This window comes from Saccostrea cucullata, unplaced genomic scaffold (assembly GCF_032062105.1).
Source record: "Saccostrea cucullata isolate Sc308-1 unplaced genomic scaffold, CSIRO_AGI_Scuc_v1 ctg2377, whole genome shotgun sequence".
Classification (NCBI taxonomy): Eukaryota; Metazoa; Mollusca; class Bivalvia; order Ostreida; family Ostreidae; genus Saccostrea; species Saccostrea cuccullata.
Window position 1 is genome coordinate 8820 of NW_026941602.1, and position 13130 is coordinate 21949.

The 13130-nt window shown below is 31.4% G+C and overlaps 1 protein-coding gene across 1 annotated transcript; it reads right to left on the minus strand.

The window, feature by feature from the left end:
• Positions 1-280: 280 nt before the first annotated feature.
• Positions 281-2043, minus strand: LOC134258149 (uncharacterized). The gene is made up of 3 exons (XM_062740703.1): positions 1810-2043; positions 1100-1225; positions 281-900 (listed from the first exon to the last, which is right to left on the minus strand). Exons 1-3 carry the CDS (start codon positions 1922-1924, stop codon positions 476-478), a joined length of 666 nt encoding a protein of 221 aa, XP_062596687.1. The 5' UTR covers positions 1925-2043; the 3' UTR covers positions 281-475.
• Positions 2044-13130: the final 11087 nt, after the last annotated feature.

A 13130-nucleotide genomic window follows, 5' to 3' on the forward strand; every position in this document is an offset into this window, starting at 1 on the left:
GATTGATAAACACGATATATGAAAAATTGAGACGTTTGATGACGTTACGGTGCACTGGAGGACTGTTCAATTTGATTTAGAATTAGTAATGACGCCCTGAGAGACTGAATATAAAGAAGAGAAAATATAAAAATACCACAAGATCTTTAGTATACTACTGTAATAGGAGTTATCTTGGCAAGATTTATTTTTATCGAGTCCACATGAACAACAAAATATTTATTATTTTATTTTTTTAATATTTATTGAATTCAGAATTGATATACATGTACTTGGCGAGGATTATGTTAACCGATTTTCTGCCATAACGCTTTGACTGGGACTTCAGTGTCGTTTAAACATTTTATCATATAATAAAACCGTCTTGGTGAATATTGGACATCTCAGTAAAACAGTAGAAAATATACAGATGTCTTGGATTGTGAATCCATGTCCACATTTTTTTTTACAAAATGAAAGTTTTGATTGTATTTCGTCATTTTAAAGCATCGTAAAAGTGACTGGATTCTCGATTGTCGGATTCATTTTTTTTCTTGGGGAAAGTCAGCGTTTCAATATAATCATTTTCTGAAGGAAGTAGACATTCTTTTTTACTTTCTACTCTGTTGTTCTCGTCCATGTCTTCGTAAAAGTTTTCTATTGTGCCTTCATTTTCAGTTCTCCTTTTAGACTCTTTTTCAAGATTTCCTAACCCTTGCTTTCTTTGAACCATCCTAGGGTTATATTGTTTTACTCTTTTCCAGGTTATTCTTCCAGCGACAATGAACACCAAGAGAGCCAAGAAAGATACAACACCGGTGAGAATAACTGTTAACTGGGACCCACTATTTGGGTTTTTGCTCTCTCTTTCGGATTCAGTAGAGTTTATATCTCTAAGCATCTTGTCATTTTGAGGTGAATCTTAAAAAATACCATAAACATTAATCTTAAAACGAAAGCTTAAATAGTTGGTATTTTTAAAAAGGATAAGGAATGTTTTCATTAAATATATATACATAAAATATACACATAAAATTTAAAGCAATATAAAGCTAATTTAATATTGACTTGCAGGGCTTTATGAGGGACATTGTCAGTCAATCTTATTGAGAAAATATACCTGGACAGCCTGTTGATATGTCACACAACTCCTGTGAACAGTTACATTGCTCTTGACAGGATTTGCCATACCCAGGATAGCGGCACTCCATGGAACAATTGAGGCCCGTGTAACCCAAAGGACACTCTTTAAATGTAAAATAAAACTATTCTGTGCTAATGATCAAAATAGAATCATGTAATCTCCTGGTGCGGGTCCCAAAAGGCAACTGAGCTTCAATAAAATGAAAAAACTGTTAAATAAACAATAAGCTGAATTTTTAATTTTTCTTTGAAAAAAAACAAAATATTTTTAAATATACAAAATAATAAAAATAATCTGCGGAAATATATGTATATTTTTTACATTCTTCAAATAAATAATCAATATAACTCAAGATGCCAAATGGATTCAAAATTCCATTTTTACTAAGCAATATTATTTTTGAGACTTTTAAAAACAGCAGTTTTTTTTACCTTATCCTTTATATGAAAAAAGGTATAAAACAAATAGTCTAACAGAAATGGTTTCCGTTGCTTAAAGAATACAAACCTCCTTTTACTATGAACATTTCAAAATAAGGATAATAAATCTATGATCCTTCCAAAATAATTGGGCGAGCACAAACTACTGCTTTTGCAAAAAAAAAAAAAAAAATGCGATGTACTACTACAAGTAACAAGTTCTAGAAAAGAAAAATAAAAATTACTCATTAATTTTCAGATACATACGAATTGCTTCTCCTTTGGCAGCATCGATATGAAGAACAACGATTCTACATAATATAGAAAACATTTTCAAGTCAACAGATAATTGTCCTACTATGATCAGCAGCATTACATGCATAACCTTATGTAGTTTGTGAACAGACTTTTCACACGTGACTTACTATCATGATATTATTCCATTGCATTTTGTAAGAGTATTAGTTGTCTGATTTACTTCCTTGATGATGTTACACACAACCTTATTCATATTTCATGCCGATTATCTTTTTTTCTATCTTTCAGGTCAATACTGGTTCAGATTTTTTCTTGGTGAAAAATCATTTTCAAATATAATGTAATACATGGGATCTTTCTTTAAATAAATTTATACCCGCATATATGGAAATTTGTTTTCTCTCTTGAAAAATAAAATCTAAATATTGTACCCTTATTCATATTATTTAATGCATAATTTGAATTTTTTAAATGCCTGCACTTAACGCCGTGTTTTTGGTCTTTTTCGGTCGTTTCTGTTGCTTACAAATCTTGACCTAATATACTATAATACCAAAATATTGTTAAAATTTTATTTAAAAAGGAAAATTTTGAATTCTGTTAAGAGGGATACATGTGGCTGGAACGATATCGTTGACAACTTACACGAACGATCACGTTACACGAACGATTCCGCATGATTAACGCACGATTAAACCTGTTACACGAACGATCTTTCACGTTCACGATTCTACACGTTACACGATCTTACACGATTGTTAACGCAAACGCACGATTCTTCACTCAAAATAGTTCAAAATATTTAGGAATCAATATTTTCAAAACGAAATACGGCTTAATACTTATCTAAGATTTAAAATAATTATCAATATTATTTTATAGACTTTGAAGTAAAAAACGGAAAATGATATTTCTGTAACTAAATATATGCAAGACTTTATACTTAGGATTAAAAATAATTATTTCTAAGGTAATTCTCCGATCAAATAAAAACGGATTTTGTTCGTTCTATTAGACGATGTACATGTATGTTGGTCGTATAATTTGATTGAATTGGATATCATGATATGCAGAAAGGAGGATACGATTGAACAAAAATGGCAGCATGGAATGACTTAAATTTTAATTACAAATTTTATCCTTATGTTTCCAATGATTCAATGTCTGATAAACTTGCTAATTATTCACCTTTTTATTTGCAGAAATTAAAAATAAATTAATAACAAATAGGTTCAAGAGATAAACACAGATATTCAAAACTCTTTTCAAAAAGGCTTTAAAGATCTAAGTATGGTTTATCACAATAGTGATCGCGCTATTTGACGAGAACTTAATATTGTACGACTTACTAATAATGCTTGTTTACAAGCGATAATTAGTTCTTTCTGCATTCTATAATGTAAATTGCGCTTTTTCATTTTATTTGGATTTTAATTAATAAATTAAGAAAAACAAACAAGGGAAATGCTTATTTTACAAATAACATTTCGATAAAAACTTATAAAACGAAATTAACACGATCTCGCACGATTAAAAACGCACACGATTGAGTCTGATACACGAACGATCTTGCACGTTACACGCACGATCACTCACGATACACGAACGATTCTACACGATTGGTTTGTCAACAATAACGTTCCAACCACATGTAAAAAGCAACTTCCGGTAATGGAAAGAAATTCATTCAACCGTTAAATAACTGATTTGGCAAAGTAAAAGATGTCCTAACGTTTTTGGTACATAGTTATTACCTGTATATAATTTTCACCCGAAAATTAAGGTGTTGCAGATCTATTGACGGTGAGTATACAACTACTACTGTTAAAAGGAGAACAACAGACAGACATGTGCTGACTATGTATTACGTCAGTAAATAAAAAATGGGCGTCCTCATTATCGTACGGAGATTGAAAAAAATTGTGATGAATCCCGGCTTAGAAAACAGATTCGTACATCGTAAACACAGACTTTTTTATTGTAATGAATTAAAGTTGAAGATTAAATGTTGATCATACCTGCAATATAAAACAAATGTTGTTTTTTTTTGAAAGTTTATATTTTCACGCAAATTTCGCAGATCCTTATGTGCAGTCATCCTTTTCCTTCGACAGTTTTTTTTAATTTTTTAATATTAGCCGTACAAAAAATGACATTTATATATTTTTTGCGAATAATTCAAACAGTTTTGGATCGAAATCGACCGATAATGGAGTATGTGCGGTATTCATTACGAGCATCACGCGTTTTAGAAATTTTACCATTGATGATATCATATACCCGACCTTAATGTTAGACCTTTCTTTCAAAAATCTCACCATTAAGTATATAGCGTGATCATTACTGGTGATATCGCCTCTCACGAAGTGCAATTCTTTATACTTGACAATTTCTATACGTTTCAATCACGCATAACTTTTAATAACGTTTTCTGGCTTACAATTGCTAATAAATACTTGAAATATCGAATGTTGAAGTTGGATTTCAGATTTCATCATTATCTCTGACGTAAGAACATAAACCTATGTAAATTATAATAAATTACATTATGCCACACATAATTCCTCTACATCCCAATTAGACAACGGGGACCTAAGTTGTTTATTTATTTATTTATTTGGGGGGGGGTGCTATATATTTATTTACCAATGCGCTCTGTACGTTTTATATATTGTTGCAGAATAATTTATACTTCATACTGTATAGGGCATACCATAACACAATAAAGTAAGTCTTTTATTTTAACTTATACATAAATTTGAAAATCAATGATGAATACAAATCCATTAAATAATATTCTATCACGATTATTGCAAAGATCAAACAAAAGCCGTGGACATTATTCTCCAATAAATCACGAACGTCATCAAAAAAATTTCAGATCAGAAACACGTATAAAATCTGAAGAATTCAATGCATGTTTGGCTGTAGACTGAAATACTTGTTTGGACCGCATCGATGTGTCGTCTTTTGCAGTATAAACACTGTAAATTGAATAAAGTACCTGATGAATTTCGGTTTCTGTAGCTAATAAGCGGGGCTATATCACGGACCTCCTCACACATTTAAGAAACGTACGTGATTTTAGTCCCAAAACAGGAACATGATTGTTTTATAATTGACCAATACATATTTGTATTTTAAAAAGGCTATTTTTTATGTCACGAAAGCTCGAATCGTTGGCATTCCATACACAGGTAAGCATTCAAATTTTACCTCTGGTTTTAAATGGAACAGCGTAATAGAAACTTGGTGACCTAATTCGTTTCTCTATAAAGGAAACGATCAGCCGTAATTTAGCGATTATTAGACATGGTAAAATAGAAGAAAAGTCTTTGTTGTCGTGAATGATGCAGAATAACCTCATCGGTGTCGAAATGTTGTATGAAGTATAAATTATTCTGCAACATTCACGAATACGCGGACTTTATTTCATAAACAAATCTATCTACCTTGGCCATTCTTTACGGAAGCCGGTTGGTGAAAACTAGAAAAACTATTTGATCTAAGGGCCGCCTGATACAGACTGTAATAAGATATGGTATCGCTGAAATTATATGGTGGTTAGTAAGATAAGTTATATGGCGACTGTAAGATCTTTTTATAAAGCGGCCGCTAAATATTTTTGTAGCAGACGCAGGACAATAATTTGGGGGAGGCCAGATAAAATATATTCTGTCTGGCACCTACTGACTTCCGTAGTTCATGATAATTTACAACAATAAAAAATGTTCCCATTATTAATTCCTAGAATTGCCTCAGAATCACAGTTCTAATCAGAGTTCAACCCGAAAACAACTCGAACTTCCCTGTCTATTCTCCCCATACATTGAATGTTTTTCATTTTTTCCTGTTTTTATTTAATATAGTATTTTTTTTTAAATATATATAGAAACGGAATTATTTCCTTCAAATGTGATAAATTATTCTGAAATCAAAATGGTTCCATTATAAAGTTATATAAAAATGATATATATATATATATTTCAGAACAATATTTTATGTGAAAGTTGGCTTTAATACATAACAAGGTCATATTTACCATGGAATTTGCAAAATATTGACTCTTGAACAATACTTCTGAAACCCCTGATTATTTTAGTCAGTAGCAAGCTTAAGGCCCTTTTTAGAATTTGTTTGGTGTAGTGCATACTCTAGCATATCGAATTAACTCGGAGACAAAAAACAGCAAATACAGATGATAATGTCTTTATTGCTACTACGTGGAGGTTGACGTTTGAAAAGTTGAAAAGTTGAATTTTTACGTTAATCTTTGTGTTTGTTCTAAGCTTATCGTAAACGTCCTTTTCTAATAGAAAATCAAATATAAAACAGACGTATCGAACAATGTGGTGTCTTAAATTATCACTAGTTTAAAAAAAGTATATGGAATCAACGTAGGAATCGACATGATTAGTCTTTGTCGATTCATCTAAATCCATAGAAAAGAATTCGTTTTACATGGTAGGCTTTTCAAAGACACGATTCCCTAAATTTGACGCGTAGTCTTTTAGTGAATCAAAACTGAATTTTTTTACTTCTATAAATTAATTCCTTTCCTGAAAATAAAAATCAGTTTACGCTTTATAATCAGTCAAGCGGATTATAAAAAAGCGTAAACTGACCCAAACCAGATTATACTCGATTATTTGGCCTAGAATTAGAGTCATTCCTTATAATCTAATTTTAAAATAATTAATCAACTTTGGATAAATGATTAGAAAAAAAAGCATACCAGTAGTCGCATTTCATTTTGAAGATTTGTGTGGACAAATATACTTTCTTGTTTTAAAAATTCGACAAGCAATAAAATCGTTTGAAATGCTTTCAAAGTTTCATAATTATATATTCAGAATATAAAATTGAAAGGGTGGATCAGTGGTGTTAATTTTTTTCTTTAGATATAATTAAAATTTTGTTAATATTAAACGTGCATTAAATTGGGTATATCTCTTCTGGATTTCCTCATTTTTAAAAATATATTTGTAAAATCTGATCAAAGAATTCATGACAATTAATATAATATATATAATTAAGGACTAGAATTAAATAAGTTATTATTTGTACGGTATGCATGGAAAAATAAATATATATCCAACATGTAGCAATATCCTTAATACTCCAAACAAGGAAATATGATATTTTTCTTCTAAAAGTCATAAAAAATAGAGATCAAGGAAAAAAATCTGCTCAAACGCTCAGGTGCAAACCTTTAGGTCTTTCATAAATGTAGATATAGCTACAGTTCCTGAAACGTTCTATTTTCCCATTTTTCCATTCGCTCACCGTTCGTTCAGCGTGCGTTCACCATTCGCTCTCCGTTCACTGTTTTACGTTAACCTTTCAACGTACGCTCATGTTCACCGTTCGCTCTTCGTTCCGTTTATTTTGCGATCACTTGCTTTCACTGTTCACTTGCTTTCACTGTTCAAGTGCGTTCACTGTTCACTTATCGTTCAGTCTTTATTTTCATTCAGAACTTCGAAGTGAAAGGACTTATCTTTCTGATGGTTGGGATTTACACGTTTTTTTTATTTGATATCTAAGATATCGTATTTGAAGAATTTTTATTTCATTGCACAACTTATCAACGATATTTATATTTTTATTATTATAACTATGCTGTTACTTTGTTCATGAACTTTCTCTGAGCACATAAAGTACATATACATGTATGTAGAACGATGCTAAAGTATTAAATTTAAAATAGGACAATGTACAAATACTTCAAGCACGGCAACATTTTGTTGTTATGTAAAAGACGAAAAATCGGTAAAGGATGGATAATAACCGCAACTATACAAAGAAATATTTCTTACACGTATTTTCAAAAAATGCTCGAATACATGTGAGAACTAGTTCTGAGAATTATGAACAGTACTGCAGATATTCAGTTCATTAAATATTTTAAGAGTGAACTAAATTGATAAATGTGTTTTTAAAAAAGACAATTTTCTTTTAAAAATCTTAAACAACAGATTTTTTTCTACTTTCTTAACTTCGACAAAGTCTATTATTGGGAAAATTCCCTTCATCACCGTAACTAAATACATGTTTATTTTTGCCGTTCGCCCCCCCCCCCCTCCTCCCGCGCCTTTTCCCCCGAAATCGATTTCTTAGTATTTTCAGTATATTTTGATTAACATTTAATACGTATTGTAGCAGTCTGAAAACAAACATCAAAATAGTCATTAAATTATAGTATTTCAAAATATACACGTGCCGACTGTGTTATTTTAAATTGGCAGGGTGCATATGTTTCAAATTAAATTTCAATCTTAATCCTTCCAAGTATATAGTCCCAATATTTTTTTTTATCATTTGTTTCTTCAGAAATGTGGAAATCAGATCTAGAAATGAAAGGAAAAATGTTACAATTTCTTGGAAGTACTAAGTGACTCTTTGTCTTCGGCATGTTCTGTGAAACGAGATTTCTAAACTTCCACTATGTAGAAAAATTTTGATTGACAGGACAAGCATGTGGACTTCGTGTGAACCTTGTGAACTAAAAAGGTAAAATAGTTCACATTATTTCATTATTTAAAAGTATAAGCATATTTACTATATAAGTTGATTAAATTTTTATTTAAATTACACGCGTTCGGTAACAAATACACTTGTTTTACGACAATAAAAATCATGTTATTAAAATATAGATTTAAAACATCAAACATGCATGTATGTGCAGAAAAAAAAAATTATTATTTATTTTTTTTTTAATTCATATTGAAGTACCTGAAATTAAAATAGATAATAATACAATAATTTCAATGCATGGAAAAGATCGGAGGCATTCCGAATAAAATGTTCATCTTGCGTTCACTGTTCGTTCACCGTTCACTGTGCTCTCACGTTTGTGTTCTGCGTTCACTCACCGTTCACACATTGTTCATCAAGTTGCGTTAAGAGTTCGCAGATCGTTCACTCAACACTCTGATTTCGTTCACTGTTCAGGTGGGAAAGTAAAACGTTTCAGGGACTGTAGTTATGTTGTACATCACTAGGTTAATATGAAACAATATTCCGAGGATTTATTTTTATAATAATAACAAAGTTACTTGCTCTTTCATTTAAAATTAAATTCAAAAAAGTCTCGAAATGAGACTTGAAATTGAAATCTTTCCATGGAATAATTTTCATTTTATGCTTCTCATTGTGCTTCAATGTTCTTTGAAGTTCCCGAAAGGTCTTATAAAAAGTCGAAAATTTTACTCCATAATAGTATTTTAAAAAGACATATTTTAAAAAGATGAGGTTCTTTAAATTTAACCAAAATACCAATGTTTATTAAAATGATATGAAATCATAAGTAATTTGTGGTGTTTTGTAATGATAGTAAAATCTTTATACGTACACTATGCATTGTAAAATGACCGAAGTAAATAGAAGAAATTAAAGTACCTTATATGTATAAAAATTGTGCAATTTCTTCAAAAGGCTAGATACCTGTAAATTTTATTTCATTATTTTATTATTGAATCATATCTATCAAAATGTATGTTTTAAAGTATTAGGTATCCAATATGTTATTTAAATATATGCAATTTTTACATGAAATCATGGTCGAAAAGGTCTACATGTATATAATTACAGTTCGTAAAAGTATAAACTTTGGCATTTTACATGTATTTAGTTAAAAAAAAAGCTTTATGTTGCACTACTAATTTAAGCGCTTTTAGTGTATTTTGCCCTGAACGCTAATATTTTTATTGTGGGCTTAAGGATTTATTTATTATTAACACTTTTTGTAATAAAATCTATTGCATTTAAAGATGTGTAATCTAGAACGACATGTTGATATATACACACTTACATATGCAAACATAAGAATCGATAGAGTCATGTACCTATTAAAATGATGTGGATTCTCTGACAAAATTATGTTTCGAGTTTCAATTTTCTTTATCTTTTATTCCAAAGGCTTATCAGATTTTATACAGAATATAAAGAGTACAGCATAAAAGATTATATAAAAAATACAAAAAGGATATAGATAGCAAAAGTAATTACAAATTAGACTTTTACAGAGCTGTAGCTTTGTATAAAAAATTTCCCAAATTAGATAACTCTTTTACATTTGACTTCTCAATCAACTAAAAACTTTAAATACACTCTGTTTAGCATACTAACATCTCTGAATATACATACTTCTCAGACGTTCATAAAATAGACATTTTAATCAACAAGAGGCCCATGGGCCACATCGCTCACCTGAGCAATGTGGCAAGAAAAATGTAGAAATTGGTTTATTATTGAAAAGTTTATATCCAAAAGTAGTCCCATGACCAATCATGGCTTTGCTATTCTTGAGAAGAAGATTTCTAAAGAATTTTCCTATATAAATCTATGCAAAACTTTGGTCGGCCATTGTGGCCCCGCCCTTCCCCCGTGGGTCATGAGTTGAACAAACTTGAATCTACACTACCTGACGATACTTTCATATAAATATGATCAATTATGGCTTTGCTATTCTTGAGAAGAAGATTTAAAAAAAAATTCCTATATATTTCTATGTAAAACTTTGGTCGGCCATTGTGGCCCCGCCCTTCTCCCGGGGGTCATGATTTGAACAAACTTGAATCTACACTACCTGACGATGCTTCCACATAAATATGATCAATTATGGCTTTGCTATTCTTGAAAAGAAGATTTTTAAAGAATTTTCCCATATATTTCTATGTAAAACTTTGGTCGGCCATTATGGCCCCGCCCTTCTCCCGGGGGTCATGATTTGAACAAATTTGAATCTACACTACCTGAAGATATATCCATATAAATATGATTAATTATGGGTTTGTTATTCTTGAGAAGAAGATATTTAAAGAATTTTCCTATATGTTTCTAAGTAAAACTTTGGTCGGCCATTGTGGCCCCGCCCTACCCCGAAGGTCATGATTTGAACAAACTTGAATCTACACTACCTGAGGATGTTTCCATATAAATATGATTAATTATGGTTTTGTTATTCTTGAGAAGAAGATATTTAAAGAATTTTCCTATATATTTCTATGTAAAACTTTGGTCGGCCATCGTGGCCCCGCCCTACCCCCAGGGGTCATGATTTAAACAAACTTGAATCTACACTACCTGAGGATGTTTCCCCAGAAGTTTCATCTTTCCTGGCACAGTGGTCTTGAGAAGAAGATTTTTAAAAAATACTCCCAAATTTTCATTAATTCCAAAATATCTCCCCTTGAATGAGGGCTTGGCCCTTCATTTGAACAAATTTGAATCCCCTTCACCCAAGGATACTTTGTGGCAAGTTTGGTTGAAATTGGTCCAGCGGTTTTTGAGAAGAAGTCGAAAATGTGAAAAGTTTACAGACAGACGGACAGACAGACAGACGGACAGCTAGACAGACGGACAGCTAGACAGACGGACGGACAGACAGACAGACGGACGGACGGACGGACAGACAGACAGACGGACGCCGGACAAAATGTGATCAGAAAAGCTCACTTGAGCCTTCGGCTCAGCTGAGGTAAAAATGAAATTCATCTTCAATATCATTCGAAGAGCAAAGTGTGCAAATTCTTTGAGATCTACCAGTTTCATTTTTTAATTGGTGATTTGATAATCTAATCTTGGCGAGCATTATCTTATATCTAGCTTCAATGTTTTTAAGTTTTGTTAAAGGTGTTAACTTTGTAATACAAGATTATTTACAAAGTATGGGTACATTTGTCCTTAAGAAGAAGATGCAAATGGAAAAAAATATCTAAACTATAAACATAAAAGTTTATGTAGATTTAATACTTAAATCAATTGTATCTTTTGTTCTACATGGCTAGCTTAATTTATCTAATCTTTGATTTGAACTTTCTACTATATGTGTAAACGTTTTTGTAAGTATATACGTTTTTCTATGTTGATGCACTTTATGTGCCCATGGTCTTGAAAAATTGAATTAGATTGAATGAATCGTAAATGTTCAGTTGAATCATTAATTAATTAAATAATTGTTCGTTAGTACCCGGTGCCTCTAATAAGCATCTTCAAACGTGGGTTTCCGTGTTTATCTTCTGGCGCATCAAAGTGAATAATGCGATCAAGCATGGCAAATCAACCTCGAAAACATTATTTGAACATGTAGCAGATATATTATCGGTTATCATCGATGCATACGAAGTTTTGATATGAATAAAATGCACGAACACCCCACAATCATGTTTTGAAGTGTCATGTCAATGTGCTTGCATCACAACGAACTTTACATATACCTGTAGACGTGAGTTAGAGATAAATGCTTGAATTGTGCTTGCATGTTGAGGTGAACACAGAATCAAAAAGGGGCGTAAATCAAAGGCTAACGTTTAAAAAAAACACCTATATGAACACGTCAAATCTAGTTGTTTTGCATTATCTATATATTTTTATTTCATTTTGATGTCCATTGTAAAAAAAAAAAGAAAGATCTGGGTTTTGTTTTCCTCCACGACACTTTGCATAAAAAATGATGTACTTTAATGTTCCATGAACATAATTTCACAAACTTTCACACCCTTTTCCCATGTACTTATCATGGTTATCATCCAGCTGCTGAGAACACTCAGGCTTTAGTGACATGGGACTTGCTCTGAAAGTCTCATGGTTACACATTAAGTATATTTTCCTTGTTCTTTAAATGATTGACAGAATACCAGAAATTAGGAAATTGTTTAAAATCGAAAACAAAAATATATACACATTAGTTTGAATGGTTTGAATTTGTTGAACAGTCTTCTTAGTCATTTGATTACCCTGTGCAAAACGGATAAATAAGCAGATGGTCAATTTTTCCTATATTCAATAGACATGTGTTAGTTGTAACTGCACTGCTTTGTACTTTATGTTCTCTGTCATGCAATGTACAACAATATTGGTGCTCAGATTTTTTCCATTTTGATAATATATTTCGGGCATCATTTACAAATACATAATTACACAATATATATTATGTACAGGAAATCCTAAAATACCCATTTATTTGTTTTCACACGGTTTTTGTTCAGTCGATGTATACAGATATCAATCCTTGCTTCATTTAAAATATAGCCATTTGCCTTTGCTGAAAACATAGTTATTTGTTTCAACTAATACCTTTGCCTCGTTTTGTCTGTGTGGAGAGGGAGAGGACTACTTCATCAAAGTTTTTGGAACTTGTGTCCAATCCCTTTGACATGTATGTTCAAAACAAATAGTTATTTGTTAATGACTTTTTAAATCTCTCTTGCCAATGAAATGTAAAGATGATAAACAGTCGTTATACTCAGTAGTCCAGTCTGAAAACAGAGGTATGTCTAAGTGCTATTTAAAGAGGAGTGAGCATCCCCCGTCAACCCGCAAGACCC

Excerpts from the sequence above, each read along its gene's own strand:
- LOC134258149 (XM_062740703.1), bottom strand. The coding sequence starts at position 1,924 with ATGCATGTAATGCTGCTGATCATAGTAGGACAATTATCTGTTGACTTG. Across the intron at positions 1,226-1,809 it reads TGCCAAAGGAGAAGCAATTC|AGTGTCCTTTGGGTTACACG; the intron begins GTATGTATCTGA and ends TTACATTTAAAG. Across the intron at positions 901-1,099 it reads CATATCAACAGGCTGTCCAG|ATTCACCTCAAAATGACAAG; the intron begins GTATATTTTCTC and ends GTATTTTTTAAG.